Source organism: Ammospiza caudacuta, chromosome 28 (genome assembly GCF_027887145.1).
Source record: "Ammospiza caudacuta isolate bAmmCau1 chromosome 28, bAmmCau1.pri, whole genome shotgun sequence".
NCBI lineage: Eukaryota > Metazoa > Chordata > Aves > Passeriformes > Passerellidae > Ammospiza > Ammospiza caudacuta.
In genome coordinates this window covers 3923986-3948422 of record NC_080620.1, presented here as the reverse complement: position 1 = coordinate 3948422, position 24437 = coordinate 3923986, and the positions used below count along the sequence as shown (strand labels likewise).

The 24437-nt window shown below is 55.1% G+C and overlaps 2 protein-coding genes and 1 non-coding gene across 6 annotated transcripts; 2 read left to right on the top strand and 1 right to left on the bottom strand.

Annotated features, from left to right (window-relative positions):
* Positions 1 to 1353: 1353 nt before the first annotated feature.
* On the top strand, positions 1354 to 10404 carry R3HDM4 (R3H domain containing 4). 2 transcript variants are annotated; one of them, XM_058821037.1, is made up of 8 exons: positions 1354 to 1509; positions 3833 to 3987; positions 4098 to 4216; positions 4686 to 4809; positions 5177 to 5262; positions 7753 to 7838; positions 7992 to 8047; positions 9029 to 10404. In XM_058821037.1, the coding sequence occupies exons 1-8, from the start codon at positions 1466 to 1468 to the stop codon at positions 9130 to 9132; spliced, it is 774 nt and encodes a 257-aa protein (XP_058677020.1). In that variant the 5' UTR covers positions 1354 to 1465; the 3' UTR covers positions 9133 to 10404. The 2 variants fall into 2 exon arrangements, with proteins under 2 accessions (XP_058677020.1, XP_058677019.1); XM_058821036.1 differs by lacking the exon at positions 1354 to 1509 and having other exon boundaries at positions 3729 to 3987.
* Positions 10405 to 10525: 121 nt separating this feature from the next.
* On the bottom strand, positions 10526 to 10632 carry LOC131569099 (U6 spliceosomal RNA). Its single transcript, XR_009275764.1, has one exon. It is a non-coding gene; the product is annotated as a U6 spliceosomal RNA (small nuclear RNA).
* A 283-nt stretch (positions 10633 to 10915) lies between these two features.
* Positions 10916 to 23176, top strand: MED16 (mediator complex subunit 16). 3 transcript variants are annotated; one of them, XM_058821040.1, is made up of 15 exons: positions 10916 to 10955; positions 11235 to 11441; positions 11734 to 11841; positions 12627 to 12796; positions 13237 to 13668; positions 14544 to 14649; positions 15382 to 15537; positions 16685 to 16896; positions 17615 to 17821; positions 18225 to 18435; positions 18973 to 19106; positions 20766 to 20958; positions 21175 to 21391; positions 21779 to 21862; positions 22555 to 23176. In XM_058821040.1, exons 2-15 carry the CDS (start codon positions 11306 to 11308, stop codon positions 22679 to 22681), a joined length of 2493 nt encoding a protein of 830 aa, XP_058677023.1. In that variant the 5' UTR covers positions 10916 to 10955; positions 11235 to 11305; the 3' UTR covers positions 22682 to 23176. The 3 variants fall into 3 exon arrangements, with proteins under 3 accessions (XP_058677023.1, XP_058677022.1, XP_058677021.1); XM_058821039.1 differs by having other exon boundaries at positions 10946 to 11108; XM_058821038.1 differs by having other exon boundaries at positions 10946 to 11108; positions 22519 to 23176.
* The last annotated feature ends 1261 nt before the right edge of the window (positions 23177 to 24437 follow it).

The following is a 24437-nucleotide window of genomic DNA, read 5'->3' as shown; positions in this document are numbered from 1 at the left end:
GGCCGGACACCCCCCGGGCGGGCTCACGGCGTTGCCGGGAAGGGCTCCGGGGGTGTCGCGGAGGCTGAGTGAGAAAGAGGAGGAGAGACAGCGTGGGTGCCCGGTGGGTGCCCTCCCCGGGGAGCCCAGGAGAACAGGAGTCCCATCCCCAAAACGGAGCCCGGCCCCGCTCCCGGCGGCACGTGGCACCGGCGGCGCTCAGCAGGACCGGGCACGGAGGCGGCGGGGCCCCAATGGGCCCTGGTCCCGCGAATAAACGGGGGGAAACGGCCGCCCCCGACGCGGAGAGGCGAGCCTGGGTCGGCCCGGCCTGGCCCCTCCGCCGTCCGGACCCCGGGACACCGCGGGGCTGGGGGGGGGGGGGGGGGGCACAGGGCGGGGCCACGGGGCTCTGCCCGGCCCGGACAGCAGCGCCCGGCGAGAACGGAGAGTCAAGGCCGGGACCGACCGCGGGGGAGGAACCCCAGCCCCGCGTGGGGGAGGCGGCCGGTAACCGGCCGCGGGGGGAGGGGGCGCCGCGCTCCCGCCCAGCACCGGCAGCGGAGGGCCCAGCCCACCTCGGAGAGGCGGCCGGTCTTGAGCTCCGTTCCCCGGCCCCGGTCCCGCCCAGCCCCCGACTCCCGGTCCCGGCTACGGCCGCGGCGGAGCTCCCGTTCTGGGTGCCGATCCCATCGGCGGGAGCGGTGCGGCGGCGCGTCCCCCCTTACCCGGTGCAGGCCGTGCGCCGCGAAGCCGCATAGCAGCCGCGGCCGCCCGGGGTCGGGCTCGGCGGGGCCGGTGCGCGCGGGGCCCGCGGCGCTGCTCTCCCCGCGGGCGGGCGGGCGGCGGGCGGGCGGCGGGACCCGGCCCCGCCCCGCGCCGCCCCGCCCCGCGCCGCCATTGGCCCACCGCGCCCGGAGGGCCCCGCCCCTCCCCGCCCCGCGCTCTCATTGGTCCGTCTATCCCGGAGAGCCCCGCCCCTCGCCGCCATTGGTCGGCATGCAAATGCTGCGCGCGGCGGGGGCGCGGCCGCAGCGCCGCCTGGCGGACGGGCGGGGGAACGGCGCCGGGCAGGGCGCGGGGCCCGGTAGAGCGGCGGAGGGGGGGGGCGGTTAACGGGGGGCAACGGGGGGTTTAACGGGGGTTAACGGAGGTTAACGGGGCTTTAACGGGGGTTAACTGGAGGTTCACGGGGATTAACGGGGGAGCTATGGGGGGGCAACACGGATTCACGCGGGATTAATGGGGTCCGGCAGCCGCCGAGCCCCGGTTCCTGGGGCTCCCCGAAGCATCCCCCGGTGCCCCACCTCCCGCGACGCCCGGGGCGGGCTTCCCGTGCCCCCGCCTCCCGTGACGTCACTTCCAGCGGGCGGTGCCGGGCCCGGTGCCGCCGGTGCGGGCCGGGGGTGGAGGAGGCGGAGGGAGGTCCCGGTCCCGGTCCCGGTTGTGGTCACCGTCCCGGTTCCGATCCCAGTCCCGGCGCGCCATGGTGGTGCTGCGGGGCGGCGCGGGCCCCGAGGAGCCGTTCCCGTGAGTGCGGGCCCGGGGCCGGGCGGGCCGTGGGGCGGTCGGGCCGGGCTGGAGCCCCCCGGGCTGTCGGTGCGGGCGGGGAGCGGCGGCGGCGGCGGCGCCTCCCGGGACAGCCCGTCCCCAGCTCCCCGGGCCCGCGGGCGCTGTCAGAGCCGAGCCCGGCACCGGCATAATGAGCCTTAAAATTAGCGTTTATCCCCTGGAGGTCACGGTGCTCCTCCCGGTCACCGGGGGTGGGCTGGAGCCCCCCGCTCCTGCACCGGAGTACCGGGGGCTCGGGACCGTGCGGAACGACTTTGTTCTGCTGCCAAGGGGTCAGTGACAGGAATAGCTCCGAAATCCCCCGGCAGAGTACGAGTTCCTTGGGAATGGGACAGGAGGAGAAGGCAGGAGTCTGTCTGTCTGTCTGTCTGTCTGTCTGTCTGTCAGGCCCGGTGTCCCCGGGGTCACGGTTTGAATGATCCCTCCTGGGGTCCCATCTGAGCCTGGCACCGATGCTATGATCCGACACGGGTCACTGTCCCGAGGTCACTGTCCCCTGTGACCCTCCCTCCAGGCTGGCACTGGGCGGAGGTGGCAGTGCCAGGGCAGACGTGGCGGTGCCCGGTGCCAGGGCAGCCTCAAACGGCCCTGAAGGCTTCAGGAAGGGAATTGAGCATGGCTCAGCCTGTTCCCCTCCCAGCCACGGGGCTCGGGGGGTTCCCGGGGTGCTCCCCCTGGATTTTGACATCTCTTTTGGGGCTGTGTCTGCTCCAGGGAGTGCCCGGCCTGCAGCTGTGTACTCAAACCCTCGAGCTGGGGCCGGCGTAAGGTGACTCCCTCTGTTTATTCAGTTTTTTGTAACCGTCTTTGTATCACAACTTGATCCGCCAGCCCTGGTTGCTGGCTGTGGCAGGTTGGGTTACTGCTCCCCACCCGTCCTCTGGGCATTGCCTTGATACCTGAGTCTCTTTTATTCTTTCCAAGCCCACCTTTGCCACGGTTTGTTGTTTATTTTACCCCTCCATCAGCAGCCAAAACTGTATCACTGCCCCCCATGCAGGAAAAGGGGAAAAAAAATCAAGGTTTTGGCGAGGGTGAGCAGCTGGCTGTTAGCCCAGGCTGCAATCGGACAGCACAACCTGCTCTGCCCTGTGCCCAGATCACCTCTGCCAGCACCTGATTGCAGGACTGGGGCTCCCATAAATGCTGGAAAGGAGGGGACAGGATGGGGACAGGGCCCTGTGGATGGAGCAAGGCTGTGACGGTGTTCACAGGAGTTGTTGGGTGAGGGAAGAGATGAGGATCTGACTCCATGTTTCAGAAGGCTTGATTTATTATTTTGTGATATATGTTACATTAAAACTATACTAAAAGAATAGAAGAAAAAGTTTCATCAGAAAGCTAGCTAAGCTAAGAATAGAAAGGAATGATAACAAAGGTTTGTGGCTCGGACAGAGAGCCCGAGCCAGCTGGGCTGATTGGCCATTAATTACAAACATTCACATGAGACCAATCACAGATGCACCTGTTGCATTCCACAGCAGCAGATAATCAATGTTTACATTCTGTTCCTGAGGCCTCTTAGCTTCTCAGGAGGAAAAATCCTAAGGAAAGGTTTTTTCATTAAAAGATGCCTGCGACACAAGGCTGTGGCAGTGGAGGCAGTGGTCACTCTGGGCAGCTCCTCGTCCTGCATGGACACTCCTGGGGGTTCTTTCAGGGGTGTTGATTTTCTCCCCCACCTTGTGCTGTGCTAAAGGAAACCCAAACGACCCTGAGGGGAAGTGAAGGCAGCGAAACTTCCTGTCTTTGGTGTTTGGTAAACTTTGAAACCCGAGCAGTTGCGTTCAGCACAGCGCTCGTGGCGTGGCTTCGTTTTCCCGTAAAATGCCTCAGTTTTATGGCCATTCCTCAGCCGTGCCTGTGACCGAGCAACGCCCTGACCGTGTGGTGAGCAGAGCACCTTTGGGTGCCCCCAGGAGCTGGCAGTGCCAGGCTGGGGTGCTGTTCCTGCAGGTGGCAGGGTCGGTGCCAACCCGCTCATGACCACGGTGAGCGTGAGGGGATGGATCCATTGCTTTGCTTCCTGGTGAGCAGGGATGGATCCATTGCTTTGCTTCCTGTGTGGCACACTTAATTGCCCAGGTTAATCACCCAGGTTAATTACCTGGCCCTCCCAGTGCTGACACACAGCTGCTTAGAGTTTGGAGGTCACGGTGACCGGAGGGAAAAGGAGGATGTGTTGCTGTAACAATGGTGCTGATGCTCCGGTGCCCCATCCCGCTGCTGTGGCTGCCCCAGCCCCCTCAGCTGGGCTCACCCCTGCTGCTGTGCCCCCCAGGAGGATCGAGGACTGCCTGCCCCTGCTGCAGGACTCCCCCTCCAAGCGTTTCTCTCCGTCCAAGAGGAAGCAGTACTACATCAACAAAGCCATCCGCAACTCCGACCTCATCCCCAGGGCCAAGGGCCGCAAGAGCCTCCAGAGGCTGGAGAACAGTAAGGACCAGCAGGGTTTCTCCCCCAGGGCAACCCCTGAGCTGTTCTGGGGGCAAGGAGCCTCTCTGGAGGTGCTTTTCCCCCATCTCAGGCTTTGCTCTTGGCCCCAGCTCGTTACCTGATGACGCTTCTGGAGCAGGACGACTGCGGGAGCGACGAGGGAGAGCTCAGCCACTCTGCCACCCCCAGCATCTTCACTGAGGCCTGCAACAATGAGACCTATGTGGAGGTGGGTGCAGCCACCCCACTGCCTTGGGGACACTGGTGTGGCGTGTCATGCTTGTAGTTCACTCCTCCATCCATCCCTGTGCCTCCCTGTGCCTGAGCTGCTGCACTGCTGCTTCTGCCTGATTTGGTGTCAGGATGGGATCTGTGTGTGCTGGGGGGTGATGGGCTCCTGGCATCCATGGAATGGGGGAATTTCCAGGCAGATGCTCTCATGGAGAGTTGTGCCTGCAGGGCAGTGAGTACCTGGTGAGCTGCAGCACTTCCTCTGGCACAAGCCCCTTGCCAAAACCCCATTGCCTCACACTGGGTGTTTTGAAATGTGGCCTCTCCCTGGTGTGACAGGGCCACACTCAGGGCCATCCCTGGCGATCAGAGGGTGAGGAGGGGGCTCATGGGGTGTGGGGAGGGGCCCTGGGTGGCTGTGCACCCCCCAGACCCCTGTAGTGGGGCTTGGTGGCTTCTCTTGTCAGATCTGGAACGACTTCATGAACCGCTCGGGAGAGGAGCAGGAGAGGGTCCTGCTCTACCTGGAGGAGGAGGCCAGGAAGAAGCACAGGAGGAAGCTGCCTGTCAAGAACGAGGACAAGTGGAAAGGTGCTGGGAGGGGACCCAGGGTGGGGACAGCCTCTCCCTTTCCTTCCTTGTGTACATTCTGGGAGGGCTGCGCCCACTCCCTGTCTGTGGTGCGGCCAGGGGATGCCTGAGCTCGCCCTATGGGTGTGGCAATGGGGGGGTTATGCCTGCAGACCCCCAGCATGGACCTGGGAGGGTTTTTGGGAGCCAGAAGAGGCTGGGATGATGGGCACAGCCACCCCCAAACCCCCTGTGCTGGGGAGGGCATTGCTGCTTTAGGGGTGACTGTAAAGGGAGCAGCTAGGGGGACACTGGCTCCTCCCAAGAAGTGACATTGTGAGCTCTGGAGTTGTGTGAGCTGTGCCTAAATCCCTTTTCCTTCCTGCAGAGCTCCCTGCCTACACCCCCCAGGAGTGCTTCCAGCGCATCAGCCGCCGCCTGCGTGCCACCCTGAAGAGGGGCAGGATCCCCATGGTGAGCTGGGGACAGCCTGGCACAGCAGGGGTCTCTGGGGTGTTGGAATTATTACCAATAAAATATAGATATATAAATAAAAAATATATAAATATTACATATAAATATTATATAATGTATAAATAAAATATATGTTATATATAATATATAATAATTTATATATAGTATATATTATATATAATATAATATATATATAAATAAATATATATAGAGATATATTTAAATATATAAATATATATATATATATATATATAGTATATAGCATATAGTATATATTATATAGTATGGCTGCACAGCACGTGCCTGAGCTTGTCTGGCCCTTGCTGCTTGACCAAATAGTGGCACTGTGGTGTTTTCACCCTAGAGACACTTTTGGCTGGCTGGGTGTGTGGTGATTTCACCCCACAGACACTTTTGGCTGGCTGGGTGTGTGGTGTTTCACCCCAAAGACACTTTGGGCTGTGGGTGTGTGGTGTTTCACCCCACAGACCCTTTTGGCTATGGGATGTGTGGTGTTTCACCCCACAGACACTTTGGGCTGGCTGGGTGTGTGGTGTTTCACCCCACAGACACTTTTGGCTGTGGGATGTGTGGTGTTTCACCCCACAGACCCTTTTGGCTGTGGGTGTGTGGTGTTTCACCCCACAGACCCTTTTGGCTATGGGATGTGTGGTGTTTCACCCCACAGACCCTTTTGGCTGGCTGGGTGTGTGGTGTTTCACCCCACAGACCCTTTTGGCTGTGGGTGTGTGGTGTTTCACCCCACAGACCCTTTAGGCTGGCTGGGTGCTGCAGCTGGGCCCGTGGGGACAATTCCAGGCCTGCAGGAGCTCTGGTGGTGCTGGGATGGAGCTTCCCCCCATAGCAGGGGCTGCTCCTCAGGTTTCCCTCTGAGGAGAAGCTTTAAGGGGATGGTGAAGGAAAGGAGTCGGTTCTGATGGAGGGTTTGGACCCAGAGCTTTATTCTGGCCCACAGGCCTCTGAATGCAGCACCAGCTCCAACAGAACTCCCTGAGCCCGTGGTTGGTGTTCCTTTAACCCCAGGGAGAGGGGCAGGGAAGGGGCAGGGAGCCACCAGCCAGGGACAGGAGGGGAGGGACAAAGGGACAAAGGACACTTGGATGGCCCCAATGCCCCCCAGGGGTAGAGGGCATCCTTTGGATCTGCCAATTCTGGAATGCCAGGATTGACAGACAGTGTTCTGAGGGGAAAGGAGAGGTGACTGACACACCTGGGAGGGAATTATAAGGGAGAAACCCAGAATATCTGAGGCAAACCATGACTTTACAACAGTGGGGGCTGCCAGGGGTCCCTGCACAGCCCAGAGCTGTGCCCTGACCTTGTGCCACATTTCAGAGCAGCTCCTGGGAACGTGCTCGTGTTGCAGACACACATCCAGCTCCCAGCACATGGGCTTTTCCTGGCTCAGTTCAGATTTTTCTGGCGCTTACAGGGCTTTTTTTTAGTGGTTGTTTCCCAGTTTCTGTGCAGTGACAGCAGGTGACAGGTGAAACAAGGCATGGGGACAACAGTGGAGCCTTTGGGGTCTTCACAGTGACCCACACAAGGTTATTTGGGGCAACTCTGATGTATTTTGAAAGGGGGTAAAAGTGCTGAGCAGGAAGGAGAGAGGTAATGTGACCGTGTTCACAGGGAAGAGATGAGGATCTGACTCCATGTTTCAGAAGGCTTGATTTATTATTTTGTTATATGTATTACATTAAAACTATACTAAAAGAATAGAAGAAAAGGTTTTTTCAGAAGGGTAGCTAAGAATAGAATCAGAAAGAATGATAACAAAGGTTTGTGGCTTGGGCTCTCTGTCCAAGTCAGCTGACTGTGATTGGCCATTAATTACAAACAACCACATGAGACCAATCACAGATGCACTTGTTGCATTCCACAGCAGCAGATAATCAATGTTTGCATTTTGTTCCTGAGGCCTCTGGGCTTCTCAGGAGGAAAAAATCCTAAGGAAAGGTTTTTTCATTAAAAGATGTCTGTGACGAGGTAAAATTTGGGGCAACTCCGATGTATTTTGCAAGGGGGTAAAAGGAGGGAGGTGAGAGCAGCCCTGCACTTGCTCTGCCAGCCCTGGGGGTGCTGCCACCCTGCTCCCTCTGCTCTCTGGGGCTCTGTTTGTTTTTCCCTGGTGCTAATTAGAGCCTCTCAATGCAGCCTGGGCTCCTCCTGCCTGCTGCCTTGTTTGCCTTCAGTGTGCTGCTCTGTGTCCCTGGGCTCACTGAGCTCTGCACAGCACTGAGCTTTGGCTGTGAGCACCAGGGACGGTGCCAGCCCTTGGCACACACAGTTGGCAGGAGCTGGATCCTTCCCTGCCCCAGGGGCTGGAGATGGGAGATTCCTCCTCCTCCTCCTCCTGCTGTCTGCCATCCAATTAACTTGCCCAGGAGCTGCTGGCATTAAATCCTGGGGAATGAGTTGTGCCATCACTGTCCTATCCTCGCTGAGTTCCTGTCTCTCTCCTCACAGGGGACTCTGGAGGGGCTGGAGGAGGAGCTGCTGGCCTTCTTCTCTGTCACCCCTCAATCTGTCTACACAGCACTGATGGATAACAGGTATTTCCGCATCTCTGGGGTTCCCCAGGCTGCAGAGGGGATTTGGGAGCACAGGACACCCACCTGGCCTGTTCTGTGTGTCCCAGGAGGATGGAGGGCAGGGCAGGGACACACAGGTCAGGCTCTAACTAACCCTGTCCCCTCTTCCCCCAGCTTTGAGAGGCTCCTGCTCCACGCCCTCTGCCAGTACATGGATCTCGTCTCTGCCAGTAAGAGCCCCGTGTCTGCTTGGTTTTAGTTTTGGTTTTTCGCTTTGTTGTTGTTTTTCCCTTTCCCTCCATCACTATCTTTTCCTCCCTTCCTCCTCTGGGCCCCGCCTTGCCCTGGGGCTCAGAGATAACCCCACGATCCCACCCCTTCTGCTTCCTCCCCAGCAATGCCCTGAGCTCCCTGGGCAGCCCCAGTGGTCACCAAGCTCAGCCAGACCCGGCTCTGAGGGGAAATTTGGGTGGTCCAGAGCAAGAATCTGCTCACAGGGTTCCCTCTCCTGCAGCTGCTTCCTCCTCCCAAGGATCAACCCTGCCGTTCTGGGCATCCCCAAAGGTTTTGTTGCCAAGGCAGGGATGGAATCAGGCTCCATCCCTCCAGAGGAGGCTCTGCTGTTTCATTAGGAGCTGTTTGTGGCAATCAACCTGTGCACTAATGACGGAGAGAGCGAGCCCCAGGATGGAAGGCACAGAAACCACCACAAACCCCAGGATGGAGGGGACAAACCCCAGGATGGAGGGGACAGAAAACAGGGGAGCCCTGTGCCCACCACAAACCCCAGGATGGAGGGCACAGAAAACAGGGGAGCCCTGTGCCCACCACAAACCCCAGGATGGAGGGCACAGAAAACAGGGGAGCCCTGTGCCCACCACAAACCCCAGGATGGAGGGCACAGAAAACAGGGGAGCCTGTGCTCACCACAAACCCCAGGATGGAGGGGACAGAAAACAGGGCAGCCTGTGCTCACCATGAGCCCCAGGATGGAGGGCACAGAAAACAGGGCAGCCTGTGCCCACCACAAACCCCAGGATGGAGGGCACAGAAAACAGGGGAGCCCTGTGCCCACCACAAACCCCAGGATGGAGGGCACAGAAAACAGGGCAGCCTGTGCCCACTACAAACCCCAGGATGGAGGGGAAGGGCAGTTGGAGACCCCTGAGAGGGAAAACAGGGCTGTGCTGACCTCTCCATCCCACCCTCAGGCTCGGACATCGAAGGGAAGCGCCAGATGAAAGTGAGCAACAAACACCGCGTGTTCCTGCCCCCGGAGCTGCTGCTCTCAGACTACCTGGGCCAGATGAGCTGATGCTGCCCCCACAGCCCCTCGTGTGCCCTGTGCAGCCTCTCCCGGACCCTCCTCAGCCCTTTCCCTGCTCCCAGGCCGGGGCTTTGTGGCTGTGCTGGCAGCAGGGCAGTGGGTGCAGAGCAGGTGCCTCTCACCCGCCCTGCTGCCAGTACAGCCCTGCTGGAACTGCTCGTGTGTCTATTTATAACCCAGGTGTTTTTAAAAAAGAATCAGGCGGGGCCAGCCTCCCTCGGTGGGGTGATGTGGGTCCAGATTTTTCTGCGGTGAAACAGCAGCTCCCGGGCGGCTGCTGAGCAATCGCTGAGGCGGCGGAAGAGCCCCGGGGCTGCCGCGTTCCCTCCGGGGCTGCCGCGTTCCCGTTGTTCCCGCAGCCCACCGGGGGCTCGGCCGGAGCGGGGTGTGGGCAGCTCCCGGTGCTTTTTACCCCATGCCCAGCCTGCAGAACGGGGCTGGTTTTAAGTGTAATATAGCTTGTGTTTTTTTTATCACGTGTGTATGTGTGTGTGTGTATTTACATGTGTGTGCTGGAGGGGTGCAGCCCCCTTTGGGGCTCTGCTTTTCCATGGGGGGGGGCAGATGTGCCAAGGGTTGCTCACAGGGAAATTTTTGCTGGTTGCTCTTGTCCCACGATGCCACCGACTGCCATTAACCCAGACCCAGGAGGCTCGGTCAGGGCGGGTTGTGGGCAGCTCTGGGTGCTTTTTACCCCATGCCCTGTCTGCAGAACGGGGCTGTTTTTAAGTGTAATATAGCTTGTGTTTTTTATCATATGTGTGTGTGTGTATTTACGTGTGTGTGTGTGTGCTGGAGGAGTGCAGCCCCCTTTAGGGCTCTGCTTTTCCATGAGGCATTTTGGGGGTCCCTCTATGTGCCAAGGGTTGCTCACAGGGAAATCTTTGCTGGTTGCTCTTGTCCCACGATGCCATTAACCGTGGGCACCCCCAGACCCAGGAGGCCTGACCAGGGCTGGGTGTGGGCAGCTCCCGGTGCTTTTTACCCCATGCCCAGCCCGCAGAACGGGGCTGTTTTTAAATGTAATATAGCTTGTGCGTTTTACCACGTGTGCGTATTTACATGTGTATGTGCTGGAGGGGTGGGCTCTGCTTTTCCGTGGGGCATTTTGGGGGTCCCTCTATGTGCCAAGGGTTGCTCACAGGGGAATCTTTGCTGGTTGTTCTTGTCCCACGATGCCACCGACTGCCATTAACCGCGGGCACCCCCAGACCCAGGGGAGCCCCTCACGCCTCCTTCGCTGGTTCAGCAACAATAAAAACGGTGCTCCCCTGCTCCGGCTCTGTGTCTCCATGGGGATGATGATGAGGAGGAGGCTTGGGGGTGGTCTGGGGGCAGCTGGTTGGGCACTGGATGGAAAATGTGGGTGCGCGGGGGTGCAAAAAATATGGAACGCTTCACGAATTTGCGTGTCATCCTTGCGCAGGGGCCATGCTAATCTTCTCTGTATCGTTCCAATTTTAGTATATGTGCTGCCGAAGCGAGCACGAATGCCGTGTTCCCTGCAGCGGTATTTAAAGACCTAGAAACACAACACCGTAAAGATACAGTGGCTACATTGTGGTCCGGTATTGAACGCAGAATGAGCTCCCTCAAGTATTTCTCAATCTCTCACTCGTCGTTGTCCTCCGATTTTACCAAAATTTTAAAAATACGCCCGTTCTGTTCGCTGTTCAGCGCGATGCGTTCTGGGTAGCTTGTTATGCTAATGAGCTCTCTGAGGGTGTCCGCGGCAGTGCCTGAGCGCGCGGCGCAGGCGCGGCACGGGCAGCCCACGGAGGCGGCGGGGTCCTTGGGAGCGGCGGGCACCGGTGAGTGAGGCGGGATCGGAACCGGGACCGGGACCGGGACCCCCGGGAACCGCTGTGAGCGCGCCCAGGCCCCTCCTGTGACCTTCCCGCCGGCCCCGGCTCCCTCCGGCACCTCCCCGTGTCCGTCCCCGGGACCCTCCCACTCGCCGTAGGGTCGGTACCCGCGGGCCGCTCCCCCCGGTCTCTCCCGGTGCGGGGTTGTCCCCACCCGTGTCCTGTGCCTCCCGCTGTGATCCCTGGGGCTGGGGTCCGGTGTGACCGGCCTTGTGTCGCCCCCAGGCAGGACCGAGGCTGTCCCGGTGTCCGGTATCCCGTGTCCGGTGTCCCGGTGTCCCGTCCGGACCGGCGGGATGGACTTGGCCTACGTGTGCGAGTGGGAGAAGAAGCCCAAGAGCAACCACTGCCCGTCCATCCCGCTGGTGTGCGCCTGGTCCTGCCGCAACCTCATCGCCTTCACCACGGACCTCCGCAATGAGGAGGAGAAAGGTACCGAGAGCCCCTCGGGAAATCCCTCCCGGTGCTCCCGGGAAAGGCCGGGATCCGCTGGCCCGGAGCTCTGCCCTGCCCCTGAAGGCTGCTCTCCTCCTTTTCCTCCCATCCTTCAGCCTCTGCGTTTGTTCCCTGGAGTGGGTTTGGTTCCCCTAAACCAGGACCAAGCACTACCCTAACTCATTTCTATAAATGATAAATTTCCTATAAAATATTTTAAGTTTTCCCTGCATCACCTGAGGCTCAGCAGCAGTGCCAAGGGACAGGAATCACTTCTCTGTTCACACAGATCTCACCCACATGGTTCATATCATCGATACCGAGCACCCCTGGGATGTCTACTCTGTCAACTCGGGCCACACTGAGGTCATCACGTGTTTGGAGTGGGATCAGTCAGGTGAGCTGGGCTTTCTGTCATTGTCACCGTGTCCCCTCCCTGCTGTGTGTGTCCCAAAGCAATGGGGTGCAATTCCGTGGGGGGTTTTGGGTGTTCCCCCTGTTCTCAGTGTCATTGTCACCATGTCCCACCCCAAAGCAATGGGGTGCAACTCCCTGTTGGGGTTTTACCTGTTCCCCTTGTTCTCATGCAGTGTCATTGTCACAGGCTCCAGGCTGTTCTCCGTGTTCTCAGTGTCATTGTCACCATGTCCCACCCCTGTTCTTCATGTCCCAAAGTGATGGGATGCAATTCCTTGGGAGGTTTTACCCGTTTCTCCTGCTCTCATGCAGTGTCATTGTCACAGGCTCCAGGCTGTTCCCCATGTTCTCAGTGTCATTGTCACCATGTCCCACCCCTGTTCTTCATGTCCCAAAGTGATGGGATGCAATTCCTTGGGAGGTTTTACCTGTTTCCTGCTCTCATGCAGTGTCATTGTCACAGGCTCCAGGCTGTTCTCCGTGTTCTCAGTGTCATTGTCACCGTGTCCCTGCCCTGCTGTGCATGTCCCAAAGGGATGGGGTGCAATTCCTCTTGGGGTTTTACCTGTTCCCCCTGTTCTCAGTGTCATTGTCACCGTGTCCCACCTCCAAGGATATGGGGTGCAGTTCCTGGTGGGGGTTTGGCCATTCTCCCTGTTCTCAGGCAGTGTCATTGTCACCATGTCCCACCTCAAAGGGATGGGGTGCAATTCCTGGTGGAATTTTGGCTCTTCCCCCTGTTCTCATACAGTGTCATTGTCACAGGCTCCAGGCTGCTCTCAGCAGATGCTGATGGCCACATCAAGTGCTGGAGCATGACAGATCACCTGGCCAACAGCTGGGAGAACACGGTGGGCAGCGTGGTGGAAGGGGACCCTGTGGTGGCCCTGTCCTGGCTGCACAACGGGGTCAAGCTGGCTCTGCACGTGGAGAAGGTTTGTCTGAGCTTCCTGAGGGATCTGGGCTGGAACTCTGGTGTGGTCTTTGTGAGGGAAGAGATGAGAATCTGACTCCATGTTCTCAGGAGGCTGATTTCTCTTCTCCTCTCCTCTCCTCTCCTCCCTTCCCTTCCCTTCCCTTCCCTTCCCTTCCCTTCCCTTCCCTTCCCTTCCCTTCCCTTCCCTTCCCTTCCCTTCCCTTCCCTTCCCTTCCCTTCCCTTCCCTTCCCTTCCCTCTTATAGTGGATATTTGTGCTCCTCTATAGTGGATATTTTCCCTCCTCTATAGTGGATATTTTCCCTCCCCTATAGTGGATATTTTTCCTCCCAACAAAGGAGGAATGATGAGAAGGACTCCATTGATACCAGAACGCTGATTAATTACTTTTTTCTAATTTTGGCTGCGAACACTTAAATTTTTTTGCCCTTTGTTCCAGTCTGGAGCCTCGAACTTCGGCGAGAAGTTTTCCCGGGTGAAATTCTCTCCATCCTTGACTCTGTTTGGTGGGAAGCCCATGGAGGGCTGGATTGCTGTGACCATCAGTGGCCTGGTCACCGTGTCCCTGCTCAAGCCCAACGGGCAGGTGCTGACGGCCACCGAGAGCCTTTGCCGCCTCCGCTGCCGCGTGGCCTTGGCCGACGTCGCCTTCACGGGCGGGGGCAACATCGTGGTGGCCACGTCTGATGGCAGCAGCACCTCCCCCGTGCAGTTCTACAAGGTTTGTGTCAGCGTGGTGAACGAGAAGTGCAAGATTGACACCGAGATCCTGCCCTCGCTCTTCATGCGCTGCACCACCGACCCCGCGCGCAAGGACAAGTACCCGGCCATCACCCACCTGAAATTCCTGGCCCGGGACATGTCAGAGCAGGTGGGCTGGAGAGGACATTTGTGCTCCCCTATAATGGATATTTTGCTCCCCTGTAGTGGGTATTTTTCTCCTCTATAGTGAATATTTTTCCTCCCCTGTAGTGGATATTTTGCTCCCCTGTAGTGGATATTTTTGCTTCCCTGTAGTGGATATTTTTGCTCCCCTGTAGTGGATATTTTGCTCCCCTACAGTGGATATTTTTACTCCCCTATAGCGGATATTTTCCTCCCCTCTAGTGGATATTTTTGCCCCCCAATAGTGGAGATTTTCCCTCCCCTCTAGTGGATGTTTGTGCTCCCCTCTAGTGGATATTTTGCTCCTCTGTAGTGGAAATCTTTGCTCCCCTGTAGTGGATATTTTGCTGCCCTATAGTGGAGATTTTTGCTCCCCTATAATGGATATTTTGCTCCTCTATAGTGGATATTGTGCTCCCCTCTAGTGGATATTTTTGCCCCTGTGTAGTGGATATTTTTGCTCCTCTATAGTGAATTTTTGTCCTCCCCTGTAGTGGATATTTTGCTGCCCTGTAGTGGATATTTTTCCTCCCCTATAGTGGATATTTGTGCTCACGATGAAGGAGGAATGATGAGGACTCCATTGATATCAGAAAGCTAATTAATTACTTTATTCTATACTACATTATTCTATACATCTAAAACTGAACCTCCTCCTGGCCTTCCTCAGAGGGTCTGGAGGTTACCTGCATTCCTAGTTGTTCATTTTGGTGCAGCTGGAACCCTGATTCACCTCACTTCCCACTGATTTGATCCTCTGCTTTTTGCTGGTGAAGCAGGACCCTGGAAATGGAGGGTGGGAATGACCAGGGCAGTGTTGTCCCTGTTTTGATGTTTGTGGTGGGGGGCTCTGTTCCACAGGTGCTGCTTTGTGCTTCCAACCAAAACAACAGCATTGTGGAGTGCTGGTCCCTTAGGAAGGAGGGTCTGCCTGTCAACAACATCTTCCAGCAAATCTCCCCTGTGGGTAAGTGTCTGCCCTGGGCACTCTAAGAACAGGAGCTTGGTCTGAGGGAAAACTCAGCACAGTTTCTCACATCCATTATCCCATATTCGTGATTATTCACAATCTTATGTTTATTTTCAGTTGTTTTTCAGTCCATTCTGCCTTTCTGCATCACAGGCAGCAGCTTGCTGTTTTCAGGAAGGGGTTTGGTTGTTGCTTTCACTTCATAAAAGATTTTAAAATAATTTTTTGTGTTTTGCTGCACAGCCCTTCCTGCCACCAGTGGAGCAAAGGCTCCCAAAGGACCAGGACTGAGCAGCAGAGCTGGATTAATCCCCTGCTCTGGTTTCACCTGATCTCAGATAAAACAGAATAATAATCAGGGCAGTTTGTTTGGTGAAATATAAAGGATTATTGTATGTAAGGATCTTAGTCACCCAAAGCAGAGCTTGCATCAAGAGAGATTTAGCAAAACATGTTGTTTGTATAATTCAGGGAAAAAATAGGGAACTATGAGAGAAACATACTGGAAATATATGAGAAACATACTGGAAATATATGAGAAATACACCAAGTACTTGATCTGAGATCCTGCTTAGGGGAAACATACTGGAAATATATAGGAAATACACCAGTCCTGATCTGTGATCCTGCCTGGGGGAGCCTGGGCAGAAATAGGGGCAGATTTTCTGATCTCTGTGGGACAAAATTCTCACTAATTTGCTTATTTTCACTCATTTTGCTCATTGCTAGTGGGAGACAAGCAGCCCATGATTCTGAAGTGGAGGATCCTGTCTGCCACCAATGACCTGGACAGGGTGTCAGCTGTGGCACTGCCAAAGCTCCCAATCTCCCTGACCAACACTGACCTGAAGGTGGCAAATGACACCAAGTTCTTCCCTGGGCTGGGTAAGGAGTTCCTGTTGTCTTTGTCCTAAACATGTGACTTTTGCTTGAATTTAGATTTAGATTGAGGGTTCAAGAGGCAAGATGGAGGAATCTGGGTGTGTCCTGTCCTTCTTTCTTCTTCTTGTCCTCCATCTTCTGCTGGGATGGTGACACTCTTGGATTGGTTTAGAATAGAGACAGACTGTCTAACATAGGTGATAGGTATTGGAAAATTATTGTAAATAAAGTACACGTAGTTCTTAGTATAAAAATTAACACCACCCCAAGGGCAGGGACTGTGCCACAGCCTGACCTGCTGGACAGATCACAGCAGGTCAGAGAAAGAATGGAATAGATAAGGAAAAATAACCTTGAAAAGCAGATCTGACTTCTTCTTGTAGAGCTGGGAAAAAAGACTTTTTGGTATCTCAGGGACAGAAACCCAAGAAGCCCCCAGCCCTTTGGCTTCTCCATGGGCTTCAGTGGTGGCCACTTGTTGGGAAAGATAAAACAGGAAAGCCTTATAAATATGATTGCTTGGCAAAAGATTTTGAGAATATGGAAACTATAAGCGAGACTGAAGTGAAAGCAAGCTTTGAGATACTTTAGTTACTGAATGAATGACTGATGACTGGAAAACAATGGTGTGGCTGGCTGAAGGTAATCCCCTTTTGATGAAACAACACCCTCTGCTTGCAGACAGGCCCAAGGGTCAGAGCAGACCCTCCTAGCTTGGCAGAAGGGGCCCAAAGAGGAGTTTTTAGGGTTTAAAATGTAACACAGTATGGTAATGTAATGATTTTTATAGGCTGTATGTAAATGCTGTAGGATTTGTATATTGTACTAGATTGATTAGTGAGAATTAGAATATTCAACACAGAAGAAGATTTATTGTATTGTAAGGGGAACTTTGCTCTCTTATCCTCTCATCTTCTCTCTCTCATCTTTTTTACCACTGTCTTTACTTCTCCGGGGCCTGCTCTGAGCTGTGCCTGGCAGCTCCAAGCAGACCCTCTTTGCAATAAACCCCAAATTCCATGACCTGACTTCAGAGATCTCTCATCTCCGTCCATCCCAACCATCCTACCCTGACACTCCCACTTTGGGTGAGGGCTCTGCCACGCTGGGAGGAGCTGTTTGCTCAGTGTCACTCCTCTCCTGTCCCCAGGGCTGGCCTTGGCTTTCCATGATGGCAGTGTGCACATTGTGCACAGGCTGTCCCTGCAGATGATGGCTGTGTTTTATGGCTCCTCCTCGCAGCGCCCCGTGGACGAGCCAGCCCTCAAACGCCCGCGCACCACAGGGCCCCTGGTGCACTTCAAGGCCATGCAGCTCTCCTGGACATCCCTGGCCCTGGCTGGTGTGGACAGTCATGGAAAGGTTGGTGGATTATGGATTTAGGAATGTGCCATCTTGTTGATGGAGCGGCAAAATTGTCCTTGGTCTCATAAAAAGGGAAAAAAGCCCAGAAGTTTCTCTCCTCAGTTAGGTAACAAGACACCTCATAGGACCTTGGAGACTTCACCTCAAGGATAGCTAGTTGGACAGATTTGGGACTTCACCTCAAACCTAAGGATAGCCAATTGGACAGAAGCCAAAAAGTCCCACCTAAGCAGTTTACTAGAAAAAGAAGACAACAAATAAACCATTGGCTTTTGTGAGGTGTTTTACCAGGAACAAGAACCTCTTGCCCTGGCTTGTTTTTTCTCTGTTTTGTTATATATATAAAATAAATATAAAATAGTATAGTATATTATAGTGTATTATATATATTATAATATATAATGTTATATACTATTATATAATTTATAATGTATTATAATATTGCTATATTGTAATATTATTATATTGTATTGTATTATATTATATTAGTACATAAAATGATAAATTAGCTTTCTAAGAATATGGAGTCAGATTCATCATTTCCTTCCTGCCATGGAAGACCCTGAAAATGCCCCACTCCTGAAAATGCCCCACTCTGAAAATGCCCCACTCCTGAAAATGCCCCACTCCTGAAAATGCCACACTCCTGAAAATGCCACACTCCTGAAAATGCCACACTCCTGAAGCCATTTTCTGTTTGTTTCCTCCCTTCAAGCTGAGCATGCTCCGCATCTCCCCGTCCATGGGCCACGTGCTGGACATGAACATGTCCCTGAGGCACTTGCTGTTCCTGCTGGAGTACTGCATGGTCACTGGCTACGACTGGTGGGACATCCTGCTCCACGTCCAGCCCAGCATGGTGCAGAACCTGGTGGAGAAGCTGCACGAGGAGTACATGCGTCAGAATGCAGCCCTGCAGCAGGTGGGGGCTCTGGGCTCACCCCCAGGGTGGGCATGGGGGTGCTCAGGGATTTGGAGTGGGGTACAGCCAGTGCCAGTGCTCAGGACATTGCTGGCTGTGCTCTCTGAGTGCCCTGCTCAGGCAGTGATGGAGCTGGGAAGAGCTTCCATATCAGCAGCTTCACAGTCCCTGATATCAGCGGGGTCTTAGCTGCTGGAAACTTGGGGTGAGATGCTGAAATCTATTTTTGGCAGATTTCTGGGAGCAGCAGCACGTGCCCAGCACAGCGCTCACGTGCATGGCTCCTGTCACTCCTGCAGCAGAAAGGGAGAGCAGAGAATAAAGCAGCAGCAGCAGCTTTAATGAGCTTATGCTAATTCCTGCCTTTTCTTGTGCCTTTTTGCTGCGTTTCCCCGCGGCTCAGGTGCTCTCCACACGCATTGTTGCCATGAAGGCATCTCTGTGCAAGCTCTCCTCCAGCACCATCGCCCGTGTGTGTGACTACCACGCCAAGCTCTTCCTCATTGCCATCAGCTGCACCCTGAAGTCTCTGCTGCGCCCACATTTCCTCAACACCCCTGACAAGAGCCCTGGGGACCGGCTCACCGAGATCTGCTCCAAGATCACGGATGTAGGTACTGACTGCTCACAGCATCCTGGGATGCTTTTGGGATTGGGGTGTTCCCCTGTGGTGTCACAGCCTCTCAGTAACTCACCCTGCTCTGCATTCCCAGCTTTTGGCATTGGGCTGTTCCCTTGTGGTGTCACAGCCTCATCCTGCTCTGCATTCCCAGCTTTTGGGATTAGGCTGTTCCCCTGTGGTGTCACAGCCTCATCCTGCTCTGCATTCCCAGCTTTTGGCATTGGGCTGTTCCCTTGTGGTGCCACAGCCTCATCCTGCTCTGCATTCCCAGCTTTTGGCATTGGGCTGTTCCCTTGTGGTGCCACAGCCTCATCCTGCTCTGCATTCCCAGCTTTTGGCATTGGGCTGTTCCCTTGTGGTGTCACAGCCTCATCCTGCTCTGCATTCCCAGCTTTTGGGATTGGGCTGTTCCCCTTGGTGTCACAGCCTCTCTGGGTTTGTGGAGGAGGACAAGGGTAACCTTCACAGGGAGGGTGTGAGGTTTGGATCCATCTTTCCTGAGCCAGGCAATGTCTTGCTTCTCTTCCAGACATTGACAAGGTGATGATTAACCTGAAGACAGAAGAGTTTGTCCTGGAGATGACAACACTGCAGTCCCTGCAGCAGCTCATCCAGTGGGTGGGGGATTTTGTGCTCTACCTGCTGGCCAGCCTTCCCAACCAGGTGAGATCCATGGATACAAACACCCATGGGCAGTGCTGGGGAGCTTTGCCAGGGCACACAGGGCACATGTTCCTGTCAGCACAGGCACTGGGGAGGAGTAAGGAGCAGCAGAATTAGAGAATGGCCCTTCCCATGCCCATCTGGGTCTGCTGACCAGCACCTGGGGGATTTGGGGACACTCCTCTGTCATTGTCAAGGTGATCACAACACAAAGCAGAGACCACAAGCAGTCTCAGATGGCAACTCTTTATTATTGATCATGCTGACCTTTTATACACTTTCTAATTGTTTCTATTTCTTTTACCTTAACTATTGGCCACAATAAATCAACATTACACCATTGGTGAAAAGTTACAGTGACTTCAACTAACTTTTTTAAAAATACCTTGTCCAGCTGCAAAGTTCTCTTCTTATCTTTCTTCAATCTCTTGATCTCCTTGGTTACAGCCTTGGAGAGAGCTCCTTATCAGCTTCTTCTTGCTTCTCAGCTTCTTCTCACTCCTTTAGCTAACAGTAAAGGAGTGAGACACAGACACACTGCTCTGCAGAGGTGTCACCTTCAGGTGACCCTCCAGCATCCCCATCAGATGTGTGCTGCTGGAAGCAGGAGCTGTCTGGATGCAGTGTGGTGGCTGGGGCTGCTGTGAGCTCCACCTTTCCTCACTTTAGAAGCTGAAGGATTTGCACAACACCTCACTTTCTTTTGAGAGCCCTGCTGAGTTGTGCCAGGTGCTGACATGGGGAATGGGGGCAGGTGAAACCCTTCAGCTTGCATACAGAGGGCTTCTCCTGGAAAAGCTTATTCCCCATCTGGGTGTCTGCAGGCAGAATAACCTCTTCCTCTGAGGAACTTCATCAGTTATTTCCCATCATTCTTATTTTTAAAAATTTACCTTTTAATCAAGCAAGTCAGATAAAAGACTATGGAACCTTTTCCCGGAGAGAAGAAGAGAGCACTAACAGCTCCCTGACACACAAATTTGGAGGATGGTGATGCTTTTTCCAGGGAGCTGAGCTAACAGTCTGGCTGTAAGGAGTTTAGATCTGGAGCCAGACATCATGGTTAGGTCTGCCTGTGGTTATAATGTTGTTTGAGTTTTGTAGAAGTTGTCTGATGGAATCTGAACTAAGAACAAAACAAAAACCCAAGGGGAGCTGGTTCTGGCGATCCTGGTCTCTATTTGATCTGGCATCAGAGCTGGCCTCACCCAGGCTGGTGTGAGCCTCACCCAGGTTGGTGTGAGCCCACCCAGGCTGGTGTGACCCCTTCCCACAGCTCTGTCCCCCCACAGGGCTCCCCAGTGCGGCCTGGGCACAGCTTCCTGCGCGTCCCTCGGCGTGTTCTGGAAGTGTGTGCTGCTGGAAGCAGGAGCTGTCTGGATGCAGTGTGGTGGCTGGGGCTGGTGTGAGCCTCACCTAGGCTGGTGTGAGCCTCACCCAGGCTGGTGTGAGCCCACCCAGGCTGGTGTGACCCCTTCCCACAGCTCTGTCCCCCCACAGGGCTCCCCAGTGCAGCCTGGGCACAGCTTCCTGCGCGTCCCTCGGCGTGTTCTGGAAGTGTGTGCTGCTGGAAGCAGGAGCTGCCTGGATGCAGCTGGGGTTGCTGTGAGCCTCACCCAGGCTGCTGTGACCCCCTCCCACCCCTCTGTGTCCCCACAGGGCTCCCCAGTGCGGCCTGGGCACAGCTTCCTGCGCGACGGCGCGTCCCTGGGCATGTTCCGCGAGCTGATGGTGGTGATCCGCATCTGGGGGCTGCTGAAGCCCAGCTGCCTGCCCGTGTACACAGCAACCTCAGACACCCAGGACAGCATGTCCCTGCTCTTCAGGCTCCTGACCAAGCTCTGGCTGTGCTGTGAGTGTGGCCCTGAGCTGTAATTCCTGCAGCAGCGGGGTGGGACGTGACTCCGAGGGGGTCTGGCACGTTGAGAAAGGGCAAGTGCTGCTGCCAAGGTTATTGTTTTCCAGGCTGAGTTGGCAGTGGAGGAGGAGGCTGCATGCAGCTCTCTGGAGCTCTCAGGGAGAAATGTAAAGGTCACAGGGTTTTTTTTTTCCTTCATTTCCCACGCAGGTCGTGAGGAAAATCACATCACAGAGCCCGATGATGCCCTGATCGATGAGTGCTGCCTCCTGCCCAGCCAGCTGCTCATCCCCAACATTGACTGGCTGCCCATCAACGATGGCATCATCAGCAAGCTGCAGAACAAGCAGCTGGTCAGGCTGCAGTTTGGGAAGGCTCCTGGGCTCGTTGGCCACACTGTCTCCTCCCAGTTTGATGCCTTTGTCAGGTACAAACCCCTGGAACTACACAAAGATGTTGTTTGTCAGGTACAAACCCCTGGAATGGGTCAGTGCACAGTGAGAAGGAGTCTTGGCAGCTCTGAGGTTTGGCTTGTCCCCTTGCTGCTGTGACCCAAGAGCAGTTTGTCTTCTCTGCTCAAATTCCTTTCCCAGCTTATGATGGGCTGGGAATTTTAAGTACTGAAAAGTGATAGCAAATGGTGGGGGGAAAAACCCCATTAATTAATGTGATTAATTGTGACAATGAATCTCGTGGCACTGTGTGGACAAGTGGGCAGAACTTCTGCCCTGTTGGTCAGTGAGATGCAGCTCCCTGTCCTGGGAGCAGCTGATGGAAAGTGACACTCTAGGAAAGTCCTGTTCTCCCTCCCCAGGGCCCCTGGACAGCCCAAAATTGACCACCTGAGGCGGCTGCACCTGGGTGCTTACCCAACAGAGGAATGCAAGTCCTGCACCAGGTAAGTGGCACTTGCAGTGGAGCTTGGGCAGGGCTTGGAGTGTCCTGTGTCCTTCAGGAGCTCTCTGAAACTGGTTGGGGCTGTGGTTAAGGTGAGATGCCCATGTCATTGTCAGGAGAGTGGCATTGTTGCAGCCTGGCCCTTGGGTTAAAAATCAAACAGATCAGATAAAACTCTTAAAGTAATCTGGAGGAGACCCTACAGCAACTCCTTTACAGCCCAGTTCTGTGGGTCTGGCCTTTATTAAAGTACCTCTGGTCATGGCAGGGCTGGAGGGAGGAATTTCCCCACTGCCCTTGCCCCCATTTTGGGGTCATCTTTCCACCAGGCTTGCATTTCATGCTGCCCTACTCATCCACCCTCATGGGAGAGCCTGGATTTCAAGATAATGGCTCAGGGAACAAGCATCCATCTAAGTCATGTGATTGAATTAGCTTTAATTACTGATTTTAATAGAAAGCCTCTGTAGCAGATCATTTTTGTGAGATGACAGTCAGTTGTTTCATGTATAAACAGCAGCTGGGGCTGTTCCTTGCCAGGCTCCAGCTCCAGCAGAGCCCTCAGTGGGATTGTTGCTTGCTGGTTTCAGCTGGTTTTGGTGCTCACTGCAGATGACAGGAGCTGATTTCCCCCAAATCCCTGTGTGATCCCTGCAGCTCCCCAGCAGTGCTGCACCCTCTGTGTCCCCACAGGTGTGGCTGTGTCACCATGCTGAAGTCACCCAACAAGGTGACAGCAGTGAAGCAGTGGGAGCAGCGCTGGATCAAGAACTGCCTGTGTGGGGGGCTCTGGAGGAAGATGCCCCTGAGCTACTCCTGAGCCCTTCCTGGGGTGCAGTGAGGGCCAGGAGCTGCACAGAGCTCCCTTCATGGAGGTTTTGGGACGAAGGAATGGCAGCTCCTCTTCCTCATGCTGGAAAAGCTGTGCTGGAAAGCAGAGCTGAGGGGGTTCTGCCTCTTTCCAGGGAAGAGCTGGAAAGGAATGCCAGAGGTTCCCCCATCATTTGGGGCCCAGGAGGGGAGAGCCTGGCTGTGTTTTGTGGCTGTGCCAGCAGAGCAGTGCCCTAGGCAGGGTGGTGATGGGGCAGCTGGTGAGAACAAAGTCCCAGCTGAGGGGGCACAGCTGGTACCTCACATCCATCCTGTGCCTTGGGGAGTGCCAAGCATGGGCTGGGCACTCCTGATCCCTCAGCAAACTTGTCCCTGAGGCAGGAGTTGGTTCCTGTGTGCCCATCAGGGTTGGGTGGGAGCAGGAATGTGAATGCTGCTGCCTGCGGTGAACCCTGCCTTTGCCTCTTGCTGTTGTAAATAAAAATTCTCCTGATTTTGTACAGAACCAAGTGTTTGTGCTTTGTTTCTGTGCTGTGACGTGGCTGCCCAGTGTGGGGCCGGGGCAGTGGAGCCACGGGAGGGCAGCCAGAGCATCTGTCAGGAAAGGAACCACCGTCATTGGATAAATGGATGTTTTCAAGGTTTGCCTGATGGACACTCGAGGAAAAAACATCAGATCCTTGGGGTTGTGCAAGCCTCCAGCTCCAGCAAGGCTGGACACTTGAGTGTGCCAGAGGAGGAGCATTCCTGGTGCAGCCAAAAATCCTTTCACATTTTTGCCCTCCCTTGCCCTCAGCTGCTGCTGCTGCCCCGGGCAGGAAATCACAACCTTGAGGAGCCACCCTGGGGCTGATCTGGGGCTGCTCCTCTCCCACAGCTCCTTCAGCTCTGAGGGGGAAAATCCTGGAGCTTTCTGCTGCTGCATCCCAGCCAGCAATTCCAGGTCCCCACAGAGCATTTAAGAGCCAGTCTTAGTACATTCCTTTCCCTCTGGAGCCATGATTTCATTATTCTTGAGAAGTGGAGCTGGTGACAGAGTTCATCCCTCGACTCCAGCGAATGTTTCACTGCACAGAGCTCTAAGAGCTGCACAGACCTCACCCCCTCTCTCTGCTCTGCTGCTAATTAGGAACAATCAAATGGCTAATTAGGAAACTGCACCTTATTAAGGCTCTTTTCCCCTGTAAGTAAAACTCAGACAGGGCCCTCTGTGAGCTCCTCATAGAACAGGTTTGGGGTTATTTAATGTTTGGTTGGGAACAGCAGCAGAGCAGGGGGATGGGGACACATTGGTGTCCTCCTCATCTCCCTGCTGATCATGGAGCTTCTGGGATGGGACTGGAAGGGTCTGGCAGGGCTCTAGGGGTGACCAGGGTGTGGTGGAAAGGTGGCTCTGCCCTGTGCTGCCCCCAGCTCCTGGGACAAGAGGGTCCCAATGAGAATCCAGCATGGATCCCACTGTGAGAGCCAGAGCTGCCGCTGCCATATCAGCTACAGGCAAATTCTGCTTTCCAATGTTCACACAATGCCCCAGATCTCCATCCTATTGTGGTCACACTGCAGGATGTGTCCCCTGCTCCCACCCAAGGCCACACTGTCCCTAAGGGCACAACCTCAGCATGTCCCACCTCGTGTCCAGCTCCTCCCTGGGGAAGCTCCTGCAGAGACCCCCCCATCTCCCTCCTTGTCCCCACTCCAGCCCAGCAGCTCTGCAGGAATCATCATCGTCGTCATCATCATCATCA